Genomic DNA, 20,647 nt, shown 5'->3' on the forward strand with positions numbered 1-20,647 from the left:
AATTATGTCACCATGGAAAAATAATTCCATTCGAGCATGCATGTGAATGGCTCAAAACATACCTTTGCTTGGAATATGTGGTATTTAGATTACATAGTTTGCTGATATGTTTAGTATATCGTGCAAAAATAATGGTGTTAACTGAACGACACATCTGCAACTCAGACTCGTAACCCCCCCGTGTCTTGTTGCTACTAACCACTCAGAAAAGTGCTGCTTACAAAAACATTTGAAACCCTTTACTCAGATATCGATTTGTCACCATGTTGAACAATTTTACCTAATAAATATCACTAAGCAACTTAATTAGTTTTGATTGAAGATACAACAGCTTCCTTGTACTTCGATGTGCAGGAATTTACATGGCTTTCACAAATAGTCTTGCTCATGTAATAATGTACTTCATTGGCTCAGTGACTTTCAGTTCATTGTTTGGTACCTCATCTGACATACAATTGTTACCTTCTTGCAGAGACTCGTACAGGAAATGACCATGGAGGAACATGAAGATATCCAAGTCCAGCTGATAGACTGACACCAAGAAATACTTTTTGACACATCAGCACCACCATGATTTCCTGTACCTGGATCCCACATCAGCACCACCATGATTTCCTGTACCTGGATCCCACATCAGCACCACCATGATTTCCTGTACCTGGATCCCAGACTGCAGCACCTTGGTGGACTTGTAGCAAATAAGTGACACTTTCCCAGATCCTTGAGGACAATACAAAGGTTTTTTACCTGGCATATAATTAGTCCATGTCTGACACTTGTTGTTGTAGTTTGTATAACTTGTATATTGTTGTTGTGTGTTAATTTGTACATTTTGAATAACTAAAAAAATACTATTTCCTTTGGCGTCAACATGCAGTGTTCATTCGACACCTAACCTAACACTATTTTACATGACCAGAAATGTAAAACATCAAAAGCCTGGAGAATTATTATAAATGCTTGCAATGACAAGGAATTCTTCATTGGCCAATGAATGTAAGGTACAGTACATGAAAATGAATGAATAAAATAAAGTAAAATAAAAGTCTACATGAAATGAACATATTAACTAAAAAAAAAAAAAAATGCTGTTAGAATATAATGAGCTACATGAATTGCAGTTGTTCCAGAATTTTACCAATACGCTGTGCATTTCAAAATATGGAAAATAGACATACAGGTTTGGGCCAAAAGTAGTGTTACAGAGCAGGTATGTGTTGTACACAGCTAAAATATCTGATTAACTCAATACCATGATGGTTTTTTGTGTGTGTGTGTGTGTGTGTGTGTGTGCTGACATTGCCCCCCATTAACATTGCAACATTCCTCAAACTCTCCCGAACACAGTATGATCTGTAACACTACTTTTCGCCTACTCTATGATGTTATTGGGGCAAAATTAAGGAAGGCTTGTCCATTGATTGTGTGAACAGACTGCAGTAAAAATGAAGTCACTTCAATGTTTGCTGGTTTTATTAAGTTTGACATGCTCCTTGACTGCACAAGTACATGTTATGGAGTGAGGGCATGTTCCCACCAACGATGATATCATATTCTTCAAAGGCTTGCTGAGGAAAGTGAGGGAGGAGTCACTCCATGGCTTCAGACACCTGGTCAGCAGGTCCTGTGTAAAACAAGTGGTGCTTGTACATGTGACCATTCCGTATTGCTTCACACAAAAAGTTCATGTAGTGTGCAATGCCGTCCATATGTAAATGACATACCAAGACGTCGGCTGACTTCAGTTTGTTGCAGCTCAGATATGGTAGGTGGAGATACTGGTGGTACAACACCGAAGCCTTCTGGGGTCCTCCATTCAAGTGTCCTCATTCGGGGCATTCCAATATGGCTGCTGACTCTCCCCTTGATATTTTTTTTTCTTGCAGGTCGGTGATGTATTTAAACGGTGCATGAATGCTTGTATACATCAGAATATGGTTCTGGAACCCCTCAAGTTTGGCTGTTGATCTAGTGTGACACAAACAAAAACACAATTATAAAATAAAATAGAATAATTGATGATACTACTATATGTCACCAACTTTCCAACAAAGCCCCCAAAATAGAGGTAAGATCTTTAGTTTTTGGGCCCAAAACATTGTATTAGCTAGATAAAAGTAACTTGACTGCATACTGCATAGAATATGCAAAGGCTGCTTGCTTGTCGAATTTCCGTGGAAAACGTGGCAGCCTGTAAATTCTTGTGCACCCAATTACACAATGGACCAGTACACACTTGAGTGAGAGAGTTCAGACTCTAGCAGTGCTTACGGTACAGCCAGCATTTAAGTCCAGAAAGTTATTCCCTGCCGAAAATTAATTTCGAGAACCCTATTTTCACCAACCACAACGAAAATAATTTTCAACTCCTCCACTAATACAGTATGCTTTAGATTCTCTATTGAAGTTATGGGCAAATATACCTCCGAAATCACAGTTACATTACATTACACAATAACTTGCGCATTTACTCTAAATATAACGTGCCAGCGGGAATCTTTTTTTTTTTTCAAAGCAAGTAGCTACATAACGAAATCGTTCGAGTGGTGCGGAGTTGCTAATCAACAGATACAGTGATCGTAAAACAAAGGTACGAACATCGTATTAATTAGTACGGAGTATACTTTTTCTCTCGCTCTCAAAACGTAAACACAAATGTACTCTTACTTACCGGTCAAGTAGAAAGCAGTCGAAGGCACCGGCACGTCCCAAACCTAGTCTGTTCCTCATTTCTCTCCATCTGGCAAATGCGGCTACAATATAAACTCTTGTTTTGTCGCGCTGAAATAAAATAAATTCCCAAAGTAAGTGTGATGCTTGATAATGCTCTCTTCGGGGACCGGAAACTCTTCTTCTTCGTGGACATGCGGTCGCCATACAAACCGGAAGTGCGTTCCAAAAACGCGTTAAGAAATGGAGCGCTGAAATTTGTCTTTGACGGCACCCGTAGCAGAAAGATGGCGGCGAAACATGGCAGACACTAGCAGGCGAGGCGCGGACATGTAAGATAATTTGCGATTTCTAGACTAACCGTTATATTTTAAAAAAGTACGTTTATGCGATACAACATATCTTTTTACATACTACTAACACAAACAATTGTTTTTTTTTTCCGAATGATTTATTATTTCACCACTAGATGCCACTGTATAATACTGAGTGTACCTTTAAGCTCATGCTGTTCTATTCATCACAACATGTTTCCGCTCCTTCACTGGTGTGTTTTTATCCATCCATCCATCCACTTTCTTGACCACTTATTCCTCACAAGGGTCACGGGGGCTGCTGGCGCCTATCTCAGCTGGCTCTGGGCAGTAGGCGGGGGACACCCTGGACTGGTTGCCAACCAATCGCAGGGCACACAGAGACGAACAACCATCCACACTCACACGCACACCTAGGGACAATTCGGAGCGCCCAATTAACCTGCCATGCATGTCTTTGGAATGTGGGAGGAGACCGGAGTACCCGGAGAAGACCCACGCGGGCACGGGGAGAACATGCAAACTCCACCCAGGAAGGTCCGAGCCTGGACTCGAACCGGAGACCTCAGAACTGGGAAGCGGACGTGCTAACCACTCGACTACCGTGCCGCCGGTGTGTTTTTAATTCTATTAAATTGTGACAGAGGCGTGGCTACAAAGTATATAAAGTTTTGATCCTCAAATTTTTTTTTTCTTTCCAGCTTCTTTATCTGGTGATCTTTATCTGAAGTGTGGTGCACCTAACGGTCAGACAACAGTGAAATAGGTTAAACCTCACACCTGGGGAAACTCTGACTCTGAGAAAAAGGTCAAACGGGTTTATTTTTCTTTTTTTGCCGGTTCACCTAATGGGGGCTTAGCTTTTGAAGATGAACCTCTTTGTGAAGTGTGTTTCTTCTCCCCAGGGGTCAGAACCGTTTTTTTTTTTTTGTGCCACAATTCCTTGACCTGACCAGGGCGATCCTGTTTCCGGGGACAGGATCAACTGTTGGCTTGCAGCTGTGCGACCTCCCCGCCCTCACTTGTGACCCAGTTTAATACACACACGCACACGCACGCACACAGAAAAAGATGTAAAGGAGCAGGAGCAGCACAGATGAATTTTTTAGTTAAGTAGTCAGTTTCGCTTGCTGCTTCTTTGTAGTTAAAGTTAATGTGCAGAATTTAGTACTGCAAAGGCCCAGTGAATGTACAGTGCAGTGATGTACATCGAGCCTATAGATGTGAGTTTTATTTGTTCCATCACCACATTCTTTACTCAAAACATCCATCCAGCCACATATAGATAAAACAGGAAAACAATGTTGTTTGTGCCATTTTTCTCAGATTTCAAATGTTCTTAATTTAAAGAAAAATGCAGGTCCCAGCAGGGCTTCAATGCATTGACTCACCAATTGTTTGGTCAGGCGATGATGTCAGGAACCAATTAATTAATTAACCAGGACCAAATAATGGTCAAATAATACTACTGATAATGCTAATAATGCCAATAATGCTTGAAAAACCTTATCAAGCTGAGAGGCATGCCATCTTGCTGTTAAGCCTTTACCCAGCAGGAAGTACACACAACTAAATGCAGTAGCCATACCTGGCCAATGGGGGGCATACTAAACATAAAATTACCACACTATGGTCAAACCTTCAAAGCAAAGCAGAACTAACAAAGTTACAACTTGCATACCTGCTTATTTAAACTTAAAGGGTCAGTTTGGATTTTTGGACACGAATCTGTATTGCATCCGCACCTCCAGTGGTGTGCGATCAGCACTGACTTAGCCCTGACAGAGTTCCGTGACACGAGTTCTGGTCCGGTTTTGGTCGAGAAGAAAGTAGTCCGGCAAGTTGGCTGGGATCACGCAAATAAAGCATTTTTCTTCTAAAAACAATTTGTGTTCAAAAGAGTGATATATTTGTGTCACAAAACCTTGCACTAGAAAAAAGTCAGACTCCATTATTTTAACACTATTTTTCTGTTTGTATCACTGCGCGGCGCGCTGCATACAACTGATAGACGCGCACTAATCTACAAGTTGTTTGTCTTTTCGAAGTTATAATTACGGCAGAAGGTGCGCCTATCAGCTGTTTACACCCTCCTCAGGGTCAAATTGAAAAAGAGGAAGCAGAGGCATCAAGTGCTCGCCCCAATTGTCTAACCCCGCTGAACCTTATAACTTTTTTTTTTTTTAAACCCAATTTCTTAATCAAGTCATTCGTTCTTTGAATTGTCAATTTTCCATGGAAATCATATTAAGACCTATACATCACAAACACAGACATCCTTTCCCGTTTGTCTGTGTTTCTACGACTCCTCTAATCATGTTGAACTATTTGTACTTTTGAGGGCAATTTCTAGCCCAGTGTCCTCTTAAAGGGATACTTTACTTATTTAACCATTTTTGGCAGTCAAACATGAATATTTTGCCGATAATAAATTTGATATTTTCATTATTTTTTTTATGTACAATTAGTACCTTTAAAAACACATTTTGCAACTTGCTGTCAACTGAAAATGACATCACAAGGGCTCAGATAACCAATCACAGATCAGCTTGTGAATGTCACATGACCAAACCTAGAAAACAGGTGCGCTGTCATTGGTTACCTGAACCATTGTGATGCCATTTTCAGTCAACAGCAAGTTGCAAAGTGTGTTTTGTGTGTTGTGCAAAGAACGTGAAAAATAATGAAAGTATCAAATTAATTATAGACAAAATATTAACTTTTTATTGCTATAATGGGCTAAATAAGTGAAGGATCCCTTTAAGGTTTCATTCCATCCAACAATGCATTTTTCAGCTGCTGCTAATATACACTTCTTATCTGTCTATCAACAACACCACTACTTGTGGTGTTGTTGATAGTTAAACTTCACTTTTACACATAATACAGTTATGCCTTGATATCACTAGGCTCTTAAGGCTCAAACTTTTTCTTGTCTTTTGGTGCCAGCGCAAATATCACTTTTCTTGTTTTGTTTTTGTTTGTTTGTTTTTGTTTTGTTTTTTTTGTTTTTTTACAACTTCCTTACATTTTTGTTACGATGGGGGTGTAATGGATGGACCTAGAGGCGGAATAAACAGGCAGGGAGAAGTGGAATGACAGCAACTAGAATGACTTTATTGACTGTGTGATACGTGGATAGACTTGGCATGACGAACTGGTATGACGAACGGGGGCAGATAAGGCATGATGAACCTGGCGTGGACTGAAGCTGAGACTTGGCGTGGATGACTTGGAAGACTTGGCGTGGCGTGGATGACTTGGAAGACTTGGCGTGGCTGACTTGGAAGACTTGGCGTGACGTGGCTGACTTGGAAGACTTGGCGTGACGTGGATGACTTGGAAGACTTGGCGTGACGTGGATGACTTGGAAGACTTGGCGTGACGTGGATGACTTGGAAGACTTGGCGTGACGTGGATGACTTGGAAGACTTGGCGTGACGTGGATGACTTGGAAGACTTGGCGTGGCTGACTTGGAAGACTTGGCGTGACGTGGATAACTTGGAAGACTTGGCGTGACGTGGATGACTTGGAAGACTTGGCGTGGCTGACTTGGAAAACTTGGCGTGACGTGGATGACTTGGAAGACTTGGCGTGACGTGGATGACTTGGAAGACTTGGCGTGACGTGGATGACTTGGAAGACTTGGCTTGACGTGGATGACTTGGAAGACTTGCCGTGGCGTGATGCAGAGACTTGGCGTGGCGTGAGGCAGAGACTTGGCGTGGCGTGATGCAGAGACTTGGCGTGGCGTGATGCAGAGACTTGGCGTGGCAGACTTGGCGTGGCGTGGCGTGGAAGACTTGGAAGACGTGGCGTGGAAGACTTGGAAGACGTGGCGTGGAGTACTTGGCAGACTTGGCAAAAAGACAACACTGTGAGACAACATGCAACATGCAACATGCAACATGCAAACATTCAATGCTCCCACACCCGCGTGAAACAAACACCACTCCCTTATACCAACACTAATGAGACACTAACAGGACACACCTGGGAGACACAGCAGGGAGGGGGAACCAATCAGCGACACACACCAGGAAGGGAAGACACAAACAGGTGGACAAGGTTAACCATAACGAGACTGGGGAAAAAAGACAGGAACACCAGACAACCAACACTCACCAAAATAAAAAAAACCCAACCCAAACAAAACCGAAACATGACAATTTTATTCTTTATTTCATATTCTAAGTGAATTATCCATCCATCCATTTTCTTAACCGCTTATTCCTCACAAGGGTCGCGGAGGTGCTGGAGCCTATTCCAGCCAGCTTTGGGCAGTAGGCGGGGTACACCCTGAACTGGTTGCTATAGCCAATTACAGGGCACACAGAGACGAACAACCACTCACACACACACACACCTAGGGACAATTTAGAGCGCCCAAATAACCTGCCATGCGTGTCTTTGGAATGTGGGAGGAGACCGGAGTACCCGGAGAAGACCCACGCAGGCACGGGGAGAACATGTAAACTCCACCGAGGCAGGCTGGAGCTCGGACTCGATCTTGCGTCCTCAGTACTGCGAGGCGGACGTGCTAACCAGTCAACCACCGTGCCACCTTAAGTGAATTATTATTATTGTGGGAATGCTGAAGCATTCCTACATGTTATTGTGAATTTTATTCTCAACACTTTTTTGCCGCTTAACTCCCATATAATACTTTATTTATACTGTTGAAATTTCAACTAGCTTAAAAAATTAACCCCTCCTGGGATATACGTCGTATGATTCCACATTACTTACGGTATTCAGCTTTCAGCATTCCCACGCATTTTTTTCCAGAAATTGCACTTAAAGTCTGGTTGTTACTGTTATTATATATTATATTATATATATTATATCATATATTAAATGCTGTGTTTTAGATGGATCTATTTTTTCTATATCCTTCCAATCCTTACAACGTTAATTTTTGTTTTGGATCCTTTGTTTCAATTTTTGCTGTTTGTCTTTCCGATGTTGGAGTCAGTGGTTAACTGTACTGACTTTTCCCTGAACAGGGTGACAATTACTTTCTGTCTGAGGTCATTCTCAAAGCTTCTACCACAAGTGGCGGAGAATTCTTGCCTCTGCTTCCTCTGACAGTTGTCAATTTAATTTCCTGTTCAAACGAAGTAGTGAACCTCCACTCACACTTTTACACATGCACATGTTTCACGGAGTTTAAGCATACACAGGACACCGTCGCCCTTTCTCAGTTTTATGGAGTACTCTGTGACAGGGACTAGTATTCTCAAGGTTTTCTTCTGCCACAGTCACCTTAGACGCACATTTCACTCATTCGTCATGAGTGTGTGAGTTTCCTACTCACCGAGATGTCTTCACTCCTCGGCTTCCCGTCAACCCTCAGCCTCCAGGCGACCTCCTGGTTACTGGACAAAGCACTTGTCTCTGCGAGATTCAGAGTTTTTGCACATTAGCGACCCCTCTGGCGAAACGTGGAATGGACCCCAGCGACGTGCACACGGCCGGGAGCGTGCGCGACTTTTCGGGCAGGAGCAAACCTCCAAGTTAATCGAACAAACGTAAACACAGAGCACAACGCCTTTTTCATAGGCTTAATAATGTCTACAGAGGTAAGAAACTTATTAATCTTCAAGTTAGTTTGTATGTGAAAGTCATTTTGAGTGACAAAAGCTTACGTAATTACAACCTTCCAAACGTAAATAGTGCATCCCGTGAATCCGATGACATTGAGGATAGCAGTGCGTTGCTAACTTGCTAATATGCCCAAGTGCGGAGACATTAGTAAGCGACCGTGTGGTAGTTTTATTCTGCACTGCTAATCATAAATAGACCCTATTGTATTGTAACGTTTCACAATAACGCCACCAGCAATGTAGGTTGGGATGTCACCCGTTTATTCTTTTCGTGAAAGAACCGCCACTTTTGGCAATGGCCGACGCCAAATAACAGAGCACAAACTCTCGAGGCTAGCAGTCCGAAAACAACAGAAAGAACAGCCACACAATACAAACTGAACGTCTCCCCCCTCCCTGCTGCGAAACATGTGTTGTGTTCACGAACAGTCAGACATCCTAGTGCTTAACCTAAATGGCAACCCCAGAACACACAACCACTTAGTTCGTTACACTACCCAGCCCCTTTCAAAGTTCCCCGTCCCCGAGGAAGCAAACAAAGTCCCTCAAATGTTTAGGGGGTCCACGGTTTCTGCGGGGCCGTCCTTGACCTGTAATGACTGGCCCTGTGTCAGGCACAGTGTCAAGGCCAGACAGTCCATCTTGGAACAAAATGGTCTGACCACTTGATCCTCCATCCGTCTGTGAGCCCGGCTCCAAGGGAGTAGCAGACCCATAGTAGGATCCCAGTCGATCTCGATGCAGTACCACTTTCCTTCCTCTCGGTGGCAGTTGAACCCGATACACGACTTCCCCCCACTCTCTCCAGGACCTTGCAGGGACCCACCCAGTCGCTGTCCAGCTTCGGGCACCTGCCCTTCTTCCTTTGAGGGCTGTCCACCCAGACCAACTCCCCCGCACTGAAGTGGCGTCCCTTGGACTGTACATCATAGCACCTATTCTGTTTTGCGCCTGCCCCCATTAGCCTGGCCCTGGCGAACTCATGAGCAGACTCAAGACGATCTTGAAGTTTCCTGACATACTCTGGTCCCGGAGGGTCCTCAGCAGCGTCAGGTGGCCGGCCCACCATCATTTCAGCAGGCGTTCGGATCTCTCTGCCAAGCATGAGAAGGGCTGGCGAGCAGGATGTGGAGTCTTGTACCGCGGAACGGCAAGCCATTAACACGAGCGGAACATGGCTATCCCAGTGTTTTTGATGCCTCGCTGTCACAATTGCCAACTGTTGAGACAGTGTGCGATTAAAACTCTCGACTAGCCTATCACTCTGAGGATGAAGTGGGGTGGTGCGGGTCTTGTGGGAGCCTAATTTTTCACACATAGCTGCAAACAAGCGCGTCAAGTTCCTGCCCTGGTCTGTGTGGATCACTTCAGCTGTCCCACACCTACTGAACACCCCCCCCCCCACACACACACACACACACCAATGTGTCTGCTATGGTTTCCGCTTCTTGGTCAGGTAAGCAGTATGCCTCAGGCCACTTAGTAAATTAGTCCATGGCAGTAAGGATGGAGCGGTTCCCACTCTCCGAGCGGGGAAATGGGCCAAGTACATCAATCCCCACCCTCTCCATGGGGGCCCCTACTGGACATTGCTGGAGTTGTGCAATAGATCTGTTAGTAGGACCCTTCTTAGCGGTACAGCTGTCACACCGGCGGCAGTGATCCTCCACATCCCGCCTATGTTGGCCCCAGTAGAATCCTTGACGGAGTCGGCGGAGGGTCTTGCCAACCCCGAAATGCCCTGATCCTAGGCCGCCATGCACTGCCCGAAGCACGTAGAAATTTCGGCACCACCAACTGCCACCGAGTTTCTCCAGTAGCTGATTCCTTCCATCCTCTGTGCAAGACCCCATCTTGCAGCCGCAGGGTGTCAAACATCGACCAAAGTCCCTTTGTGGCACGAGAACACATACCGACCTCCTGCCATGAGGGTCTGCACTTTCTTTCCACCCAAACCCGCACAGGGCTGATGTCGCCGTCCTCCTCCTGCTTGCCTGCTTGTATTTGAAGTGACGGATGGCACTGATCACCGCGAGCAGCTCCACCTGGTAACACAGTAGCGACGTTCAGCAGCACTGAAAACCTTACTGTGGTATGCCACCACTCTCACTCCCTCTGGTGTCATCTGTGACAGCACCGCCCCCGAGCCAATGCTGCTGGCGTCTGTGTCGAGCATAAAGAGCAGGCCGAGGTCAGGTGGGGCCAAAACCGGGGCTTCAGTGAGGGCTCTCTTCAGTGCGGTAAAGGCCGCATGGCACTCCCCTGTCCACACAAAGGCTTCCCCTTTCTGCAGCAGTCAGAACAAGGGTGCAGCAATGCATGAGAACCCTTTCACAAATCATCGGTAATATGAGGAAGGTCCAAGGAAACTCTTCAGCTCAGTACTGGGGGTTGGCCAGTTTTTGACAGCCTCGACTTTTTCGTTCAATGTGCTGACCCCACCAAACCCAACTCTATGGCCCAGGAATGAGACCTCTCGTCTCATGAAGTGACACTTCTGAGGGTGTAATTTCAAGCCTGCTGGTGCCACCCTCTCCAACACCTTCCCGAGGGAACTGAAGGCTGACTCAAATGAAGCGTCGTGCACAAGGATGTTGTCCAAATATACAACACACTCTTGACGCGGAATACCAGCAAGCACCTTGTCCATTAGCCTCTCAAACGTGGCCGGGGTATTACAAAGGCCGAAACTGCCACAAGCCCCCATTCGTTATCAATGCAGTCTTTGGTTTAGCATCTTGTGGGATCTGATTTTTGGTGCTGTCTCTTGAACTATTGACCTATTCTAGGCCAAATGTTCAAGTGAAATCCTTTTCATGCTAAACAACTTTATGATTGCTACTTGTGTTTAAATAGCCTAAGGGAATTGAATGCCAGTATGTATCCTGACTTGTCACAAAGGGAATCATGTATTTGTTACCAATTAATCATTTTACTTAATTTTGTAACTTTAAGGTGCCAGCTGAAAATACCAGAAATCACATGTTCACTATGGTTAAACTGTTGAAAAAACTGCTCCTTCGAAATCACATGTCCACTAGGGTCAAGGTTGAAAACTGCTCCTTCACGCTTAAGGGCTAACGAACAAGGGATATCCTGAAAAGCTTACAAGCATGACGGGGAAAAAGGTCAGAGCGAGAATCTTAATTACTTTATGACTTCTAGTGGACAATCATAGGAGAAGCTCAGAACAAGGATCTCATTATTTTACAAATTGTCAAATGGCAGTCAAGTGACTCAGGACAAGGGTCCCGTTATTGTTAGCTGAGGGACGATGCTTAGGACAAGGCTCTCACTATTTTTGGGTGTCTGCAAAAGGTTAGTTTAGCAAAATTATTAGATTATACAATGTAAATGATAGATCACCTTAATTTTATGAACGAATAAGTTCTTTTCAATGTAAATGATAGGTCACCTTATTTTTATGAACGAATAAGTTCTTTTGATACCAGTAAAACTTGTTACTACTTCTGGTCTCAAGAATGGGGGGGGAGACGTATGATCTGCGGGCCACTTTATAACAATTGGATACCAGTAGAAGTCACAAAACTAAGCTCGCACTACCCCCTAGTGGTCAAAAGCAGATACCATTAGCATTCAATAATTTGCATCTCATAATAAGTGGGTTTGGCCGAGGCTTTCCCGTGCCAATAAGATCTAAGCGTGAAGTGGGCAGACAAGTTTGATAGCCAATCGGGAAAGGAGGTTGCACCATGGGCGAAGCTTTATAAACTGTTGCATTTCATGAGAAGATCAGATTTTTTCCATTTGCGCAAATTGAATGGTCTCATTGTGCTTTTGCCAATAAAGCCGCTTTTTGTTCAGCTTGACTTTGGATTCCCGCCTATTCTTTTTCTCCTGACTCGCATCTGATTTCCAACACACAACGCAAAAGGGGACCTGGGGCACCAGCCTGCCAGCAGGTGCTGAAACAGGTGACGCTGCGGCCAGCCTTCCGGCTCCAGGCCTGACCCGAGAGCCGACAATCTGAGGCAAGCGGGACCTGCCAGTACGCACTGCGGAGGTCCAGAGACGAGAACCATGACGACCCCGCCACTGTGTCTAGGGTCTCGTCAATACACGGAAGGGGATAGGCATTCTTTTTGGTGACCTTGTTGAGGGGTCTGAAATCCACGCAAAACCGGGGATCAGCTTGTGACTTTTTGGGAACCATGACGACCGGAGAAGCCCAAGAACTGCTGGAAGGCTCAATGAGTCCCGCCCTCTGCATCGCCAATAAGGCCTTGTCCGCCGCTGCCTGCTTGGCCAAAGGAAGACGCCAAGGTCTCATTCTAATGGGCGGCGCCTCTCCTGTTTCGATGTGGTGTTCTATGAGAGCTGTACGGCCCACATCCTCTTCCAACAGCGAAAAACAGTCTTTAAACTCCAGTAGGAGGCGCTACAAAAGACCCTGTTCATCATGAGTCAGTCCATCTCGGTTCCTTCCCCAAACCTCCTTCACTGCCGCGATCCGCTCTCCACACTTAGCTCTCGTGGTGGCTGAGGAGGGCGTCGTGGTCGGGGATGCAGGACTAAGGGGAAAATCCAAAATTTCAGTAGTAGAATCAGATGCACATGAACTGTCGGGCGGAACGGAACCAGCGACGGTGCAGGCAGCTGACACAGCTGGCAGTATTGTAACGGAATGGGCTGATGATGGACAATTTTGCGCTGACGGTCGCTTAGACATCTGAACAGTGTACCCATCGGGAAAAGTAAGTGTTCCTTTTTTTGTGTCAAATATGCAGCCCAGTGTCTTGAGGATATTGAGTCCCAGTATACAGTCCCCCAGATCTGCAACCCACACTGCTTCTCCCACCATAGGTGCCCGCTCACCAGTGACAGTCTGCAATTTCACAGTAGTGGGTAAAATAACTGTTCCCTGCTCCACAACATCAGGTCTCACAAGAGTCGCAGACGAACCTGTGTCCACTAGTGCAGAACAGCATACCCCTCCCACATTCATCATGGTGTACCAGCAGTCCTCCACCCAAGTCCGACCCAGCACCACCAGCTACTCCACCCGGCCGCTGTCACCACTAGCCGGCCATGATGGCCCCCTATCGTAGAGTAGCACTTGCACTAGATAGGGGCACCATCCCAGGGATCCGCATCGCCCCGACTATGCGGTCCCCGGGTCTTTTCCCTGGTTTGATGGTGACTGGGGGCACTCACGGAGCAGATGCCCTGGCTGGCCGCAGCCCCAGCAGGTCCTTAGACGTGGCCTGGACTGTCCTTCTCGCAGTGAAGCTGCCCGAACCAGCTGAGTCAGCTCTTCCGCCCAGGCAGGTGTAGCCGTGTCCAATGGAGCTCCGCTTGCAGCCCTCACCCTCGGTGAATCATCCAAAAACTGCCCCGGGGGTTTAACACGCAGCAACTCCCTCTCTGAAGCAAGTTCCACGGCCTCCATAAGGGACCTGGGTTGAGCCAGCATTGTCTGGACCCGCAGATCGCCTGGTTTCAGTGCTTGGAGGAAATGGTCCCGAGCCAGTTCACCTTGCATGGCAGGAGGCATATGACCATAGGCGCGGTGAACCAGCCCTTCAATGTCATTGGCAAGGTCTCTTTTTGACTCCCCAGGACGCCTTTGTCGGCTGCACAGTTCCGACCGGAGTAGACCGGCTGTGGAGCAAAGTTCGAAACGCCTTTTCAGGGCCCCCACCAAAGCATCATAGTCGCTCCTATCCTCAGGGCACAGAAGTAGCAGACTTGATAGAGCATCCCCCGACAGGCACATCGCCAGTTGGAGGGCTTTCACTTCGGTAGACCACCCGCCAGCCCGAGCAAGAAGTTCAAACTGGGCATGAAAAGCCTCCCATCATACCTCGGGGTCTTCATCGGGGGAACCCCCAATCCACCGTGTGGTCCCCCGTTAACTGTCCCGGCTGCCACAGTACTTGAGCCGTACCCCTCCTCGAGTTGGCGAGCCTGGCCGAAGCCTGCCTCTGTAGCCATATTAGAAGCCATCTCTGTCACCCGCTCCCTTTGCAACAGCGAGCCCCAGGCCGCTCCAGCAGCCGCTGCGGCGACATGGCTGAAGTCCTCCTCCCTCTCCAACTTGATCATTGGGCGGCCGGTGGGCCGCAAAACTCACCCCGCTGCGGCGGCATGACCGTGGCCCTCCTCACCCTCCAACTTAATCTTCGTGCGGACGGTTGGCTGCATAACTCCTCCGTCGCGTCACCCAGCGAACACCTGCTCCCCCCGTCTTCCACTAGTTTTCTTCTGACACCAGTGTAACGTTTCACAATAACGCCACCAGCAATGTAGGTTGGGATGTCACCCGTTTATTCTTTTTGTGAAAGAACCGCCAGATAACAGAGCACAAACTCTCTAGGCTAGCAGTCCGAAAACAACAGAAAGAACAGCCACACAAAACAAACTGAACGTCTCCCCCCTCCATGCTGCGAGACGTGTTGTGTTCACGAACAGTTAGACATCCTAGTGCTTAACCTAAATGGCAACCCCAGAACACACAACCACTTAATTTGTTACAGTATTTACGTTACAAAGTCTTACCTTTTTAGCAAAAAGTCAGCAAGCTGTGGGTCCCATTTCATCCCCAGGATAGCTCTTAGCTCTCTCCACCTGACGAACGCTGCTCCTATATTTATCTGCTTAATTCTTAAAACGTGCGGGTGAAAATTATGGTGATTTTAACACTCAAATTTGAGTCTAATCTTGCATCGTGCATCTTTAATAATGACAAATGACATCAAAAGTAATGAGTTGTCCAAGCTGGGTTCGAACCCTTTCAACATTCCCACAACAATATCATGACCCAAAACACACAGCAAACACAAGAAATCAGAGGGGGGGAAAAATGGAGGTTTGGCAATCACCGGGCGAATAAAACCCAATAAATAGAGCATATTTTACCTCCTCAACGGGAGACTGAAGGGAGAAACCCCCAGAAACAAACAAGAACTGAAAGAGGCTGTAGTGAAGGCCTGTAAAAGCATTTCAAAATTCAAATAAAGAATGCAATAGTCTGGTGAAGTCAGTGGGTCGCAAGGTTGATGCAGTTATTGCAAACATAGAATGCTCCATCCTGATTTTTTTTTTTTAACACACCTAGATGTAATTAAATACCATGAACTTTTGTCTCATATTCATCTTTTGATCTGAAACTCAAATGTCTTCAGTATACAACAAAGACACAATAATTGACCTTGCCATTTGGAGGTGACTGATAACTCTATATGAATGACAGCCCAATTTTAAAAAAAAATCTTAAATCTGGTCACTCATATCTCAAGGGACTACTTTAAACTGAGTAAGGCAGTTACAGTTATTTTTCAGCTAAATTCACTAATGGCTTGGCTGTGCATACATGATGGCCGCATCCAATCATGTAAACTGAGCCGATGCAATATTTATGAGAGAGTCCCTGAGGTTTGCTGTTTGACAGCTGTTGGCAGACTGAAAGAACATGGATGATATTTGCCATGTCAGAGAAGCGTGTTTTACAAAGTGGCTTGGGAGAGCAAGAGAACTGTCAGTATTCCAACCATATCATGTCCAATCCTGCTGTAAAACTCCTGTGAAGTCCTTTTACAGGCATTCATTTGTGTGTTTACATTTGAGAGGCTCACAGGAGATATCGAATCTGTGGTTAATTGAAGCGTCACCTTATTCATAGTTTAGTCTGACAGAGAAGAAACTTCACCAGAAATGTGAAGGAAATATTTCTCCTGCGCACCGTATCATCTTCAGAGCGTGTCACTAATTTAAAGCGGTAAATGATGACTAGGTACATAATCTACAGGATCATGAACTCTCCAAATAAACATTTCTTGAAAGTAGAATTAGAAAGTTCAGTCCAACTTGCCCTGTGAACTTTGTACCCATCCATCCATTTTCTTGACCGCTTATTCCTCACAAGGGTCGCGGGGGCTGCTGGCGCCTATCTCAGCTGGCTCTGGGCAGTAGGCGGGGGACACCCTGGACTGGTTGCCAACCAATCGCAGGGCACTGAACTTTGTACTTTGGAGATAAAAGGACAATGCAAGTAAATGCAAAATAGTTAAATAACTATTCTGGTTTAGGGGGGAAAATACATCAGTTGCTTTTTAAGAATAATGAAATGTTGCTTCAGGAGACTTGTTGTCTCCTGTTATCTTTGATTGAAGAATACAATGAGACTATGTCTCAAGTTTCAAGTCAAAAGCTCTTGTTAGAAAAAATAAATAAATACAAAGGATTCTGTGGGGTACGCCAATGGTGGTCGGTAGGGCTGTGCAGACCCGAACGTAGTCCGTAGTTCCGCTTGACATCATCCCCATGTACAAGATGGGAAGGGAACCGGAACACAGTCTCTTGGATCTTCTCGCGCGGTTCACTCACCGTTGTTCTTGGCCGTCGCTGGTGGCCTGTGACCTTGTCGATCGGGGATGTGGGTGTTCGCCCCTCTTGGCTGTGACGGCGATGTGTAATTTCATTTTTGATGGACGCGGGAGCTTCCTTCTCTTTTCATCAGAATTTCGGCGCCTCATGGATGAGGGGGTGTTATGTCTCGACCCTCTTCTGGCTTGCGGTATCGTAACCGATGCTTTCGCTACCGTTGTTGCCTTTTACTGTGTTGAAGAGAACTTGCTAGTGAAGGAAAGGGGCATTGGTTTGTTTTGTTTTGTTCCTTTGATGAAGAGGCTAGGTGCAGTCATTTTTAGCCACACGAAGTCTGCCACTCTCCACGTAACTTCTGTCGTGCCCCATGCGTGGAGCTTTGTTTTGTTCCGCTGATGAAGAGGCGAGGCGCAGCCTACTCTCCCACACGAAGTCTGCTCCCCTCATTGGGCGGAGCTTCGTTTTGTTCCGTTGGTGACGAGGCTGGTTGCCGCCTCCTCTCTCGCACGAAGATAGCAGCCAGTTGACTGTGCACACTTCCTGGTCGTCGCCTTGCGCGTTCTCCATATTCTACACCTTGAACGTCACCTCTCCTCATCCACTGGATGTGGTTCTCGGTCCTTCGGAGGCCCCTCTGAGAGGTTCATTTTCCAGGGCTGGTATTTGGCGTTCCGTGCTGTTAAGCAGTCGAGAGGGACCAAATAGAAGAACGGTAACTACAGTTTTATGAGTCAAATTATTATTATTATTATTATTATTATCAGTCCAGCATTGCTTGTCACTGAGAGCCCTCGTGTGTTTTGCGCAAGAATGTTCTGAGAGACTGTGTTCCGGTTTCCTTCCCATCTTATACATGGGGATGATGTCAACCGGAACTATGGACTACATGTCCTTTTTTGTATTATTACTCGAGTCAAGTCAAGTCATCTTTATTTATATAGCGCTTTCAAACAGCCTTAGCTGTCACAAAGCACTTTACAGAAACACAACATAAAACAAACATAAGTGACGCATGCGCGTGGGGGGATTTCCGTGCTGTGAAGCACCACCTCCTGGAGGTTGTTCGGGACTCAGAAACGTAGTTTACATTCATAACTGTCATTCTGGCACTTTATAACCAATCGTAAATGCTGGTCTGACATAATAAAGGCTTTCAGATCTCCACAGGCTTCTAATTATGTTTCCTTTGCTTATAAAAGTGGAATTTAGTCCCATGTTGGAAAGGAGTTCAAAGAGTTTTGTATTCTTGACCCGTCAGCTGGTATGTTGAGACACCACACAGTTGATCCAGTTGAGTGAACACATTTCCAGGAGGGAAACGTTTCACAAGCAAAAAAAACTTTGAGGGTGACGGGGCAATAATTGCTACAATTTTTTGTTCTAATTGACCACCAAGGGGGGATAAAAAAATTTCTGCTTCCATGAGGGGAAGGACTGAAATTACGGTAAAGACGGTACATTTTCTATAAAGAAAGTTAAAGCAAAGTCTTGGCTTTCAGACACCGTTGGAATTTTCAGATGGCACAAACGGTGTCAGAGTTACGGTAATCCAAAGTGAACCTACATGCTCACTGAAAAAGTATTTCACATTAGTACTAGGGATGTAACGATATCCAAACATCACGATACGATATTAGCATGATATGAAGGTCACAATACGCTAATTATCGCGATATTGTGGGGGCGTTGGCGATATTTAAAAAAGATCACAATATTTTAAAAAAGAGAGCTCATACTAAAAAAAAAGCACAATATTGTGCTTTTGTACATAATAACAATGCATATAAACCACCTACAATCTCTAATAACAATACTGAGGCACTTACTTGCTAATGCAAGCACACATTGATCGCTTCACAAGCAAATTAGATTCCCCTTCATCAACAATTAGCATAGTTTTTAAACATAGAAGGTCAAAACATCCGAATGAAAACTAAATTGCACTAATAAACTAGCCACTAGAGGGTGCTAGAACTGCACAAATGGAAATCAACCTGAATTTTTTTAACATATGTGTTCCTTTTAAATATTGTGAACATGACGACGACAATATTGTGGCAGTTTTAATATCACAATATCACAATGTTGCCCTTATCGTGACATCCCTAATTAGTACAGGGGGCATTTTTAGACTACAAAAGAACGATTCAAATTAGATTTTGGCATTTTTCTGGGACAAATTGTGTCCCAGGAGAGATTTTTATTTTCCCAGGACAGCTGTTTTAAAAAGAGAACAATTCTTGGAAAAAACGGGACGGGTGGCAACTCAGTGTGCATACCCAATGTAGAGAGCTCTGATTTGGACCATTTCAACCGTTGGAAAGTTGATGTTTTTTATTTAATCTATTTTAAACATTCATAGTGTGCCATTACTGACTGCCCTTTGCTGGGAAACTCCAGTCAAGTTTATTTAAATGCCTTATAAAGAGGAACCAATGTGTAGGCAATGGATCACAGAAGCCATAAAAAGGGTGAACAACAAGACAGAGGATTTGGGATCCTCCTCATTGCTCGTATAGCAAACACTTCATATCAGGTGAGACAATTACTGAATCAGTTAGACATGTCGATGTAGCTCGATTGTACAGTTATTAAATTAATGCAAAAGACTTAATCGGGCATTTTGTACATGGTGGCTGAATCAGCAGATGCTAACTTGCCTGAAACTAGGCTCATAGGAGGCAAAAAAAACAAGTACTGTATGCAATATTGTTTATAAAAAAATAAAAAATAAATAAATAAATAAAAAAAAAAGCTCATAATGGGAAAAACAATATTGCGCTCGTGGCAATAAGTCTCGATATGTTGTTCCGATGCCATGCATCATTCGTGGAAAATCACGTGACCGCGAAGGTGACGCGTTGTTACTTCACACGCATCGGCTATGAATGTCGATGTGTCACTCCAGGTAGGGAGGGGTCGAGTCAGTCAGTTTGATTGAGTCAAATACAATGCTTCTTGGGGAAGAATTGTGGGTTGAAGGGAGGAGAGGTTTTGCGTAAATTATGTGATTGGGAATGAGGAAGTGTACAAAAAAAAAAAGAGAGAGTAATATTTACTTGGGGGGGGGGGGGGGGGGGAACTAAGAAAGTGTTGTCACTCCAAAATTAAGTTGATTTTTACAAGAAGTACTGAGCAGGTTTTTGTTGTTGTTGTTGTTTTTTATAATATGAAGAAACTACTGAAAGCTTGCGGAACGAACCCACAACCTTCAGGTTGGGTGACAGGTTGGGTGGCAGTGTCGTGACTCACCACACTGATTCGTAGCAAATGCTTGATGACTGAACCAATTAGACACGTTGCTTCATACTTATTTACTGCTTCAAAAAGCTTCGGTTTCTCCATCACTCGTGACAACGAAATAGGCTTGGCCTGTCTTTATTGTCATGTGCTCCTATTGGCTCAGCAGTACAAAGAATCATGGTCTATGTCAGGGGTGGCAAACTGCGGTCCGAGAGGGCTGGAGCACTGCAGGTTTTATAGATTTCCCTACTCGTAGTGCAGCTGATTCCAATTAACAGGCTCGTTATCAGGCTTCTGCAGAGCTTGCTGATGAGCTGATCAGGAATCAGCTGTGTTGAAGAAGGGAAATATCCAAAACCTGTAGGACTGCGGCCCTCAAGGACCGGATCTCGCCACCCCTGGTCTATGTAGTTCATAATGCTCTGTTCAGCTGAAGCGGGCGAAAAGTTTTTTTTTTTTTTTGTGGA

At 45.1% G+C, this 20,647-nt stretch overlaps 1 protein-coding gene and 1 long non-coding RNA gene across 2 annotated transcripts; both read right to left on the bottom strand.

Annotated features, from left to right (window-relative positions):
- Positions 1-1,455: 1,455 nt before the first annotated feature.
- LOC144006797 (uncharacterized) lies at positions 1,456-3,159 on the bottom strand. The gene is made up of 3 exons (XR_013279946.1): positions 2,672-3,159; positions 1,725-1,968; positions 1,456-1,624 (listed from the first exon to the last, which is right to left on the bottom strand). It is a non-coding gene; the product is annotated as an uncharacterized LOC144006797 (long non-coding RNA).
- Positions 3,160-6,080: 2,921 nt separating this feature from the next.
- LOC144006813 (uncharacterized) lies at positions 6,081-17,504 on the bottom strand. The gene is made up of 5 exons (XM_077505853.1): positions 17,265-17,504; positions 17,112-17,186; positions 16,938-17,007; positions 8,303-8,382; positions 6,081-6,842 (listed from the first exon to the last, which is right to left on the bottom strand). The coding sequence occupies exons 1-5, from the start codon at positions 17,502-17,504 to the stop codon at positions 6,090-6,092; spliced, it is 1,218 nt and encodes a 405-aa protein (XP_077361979.1). The 3' UTR covers positions 6,081-6,089.
- Positions 17,505-20,647: the final 3,143 nt, after the last annotated feature.

This window comes from Festucalex cinctus, chromosome 18 (assembly GCF_051991245.1).
Source record: "Festucalex cinctus isolate MCC-2025b chromosome 18, RoL_Fcin_1.0, whole genome shotgun sequence".
Taxonomy (NCBI): domain Eukaryota; kingdom Metazoa; phylum Chordata; class Actinopteri; order Syngnathiformes; family Syngnathidae; genus Festucalex; species Festucalex cinctus.

Excerpts from the sequence above, each read along its gene's own strand:
- LOC144006813 (XM_077505853.1), bottom strand. The coding sequence starts at position 17,504 with ATGGAGAACGCGCAAGGCGACGACCAGGAAGTGTGCACAGTCAACTGG. Across the intron at positions 17,187-17,264 it reads TGGAGAGTGGCAGACTTCGT|CAAGTTCTCTTCAACACAGT; the intron begins GTGGCTAAAAAT and ends TTCCTTCACTAG. Across the intron at positions 6,843-8,302 it reads CGAGGAGTGAAGACATCTCG|TCTGCCAAGTACTCCACGCC; the intron begins GTGAGTAGGAAA and ends CTTTTTGCCAAG.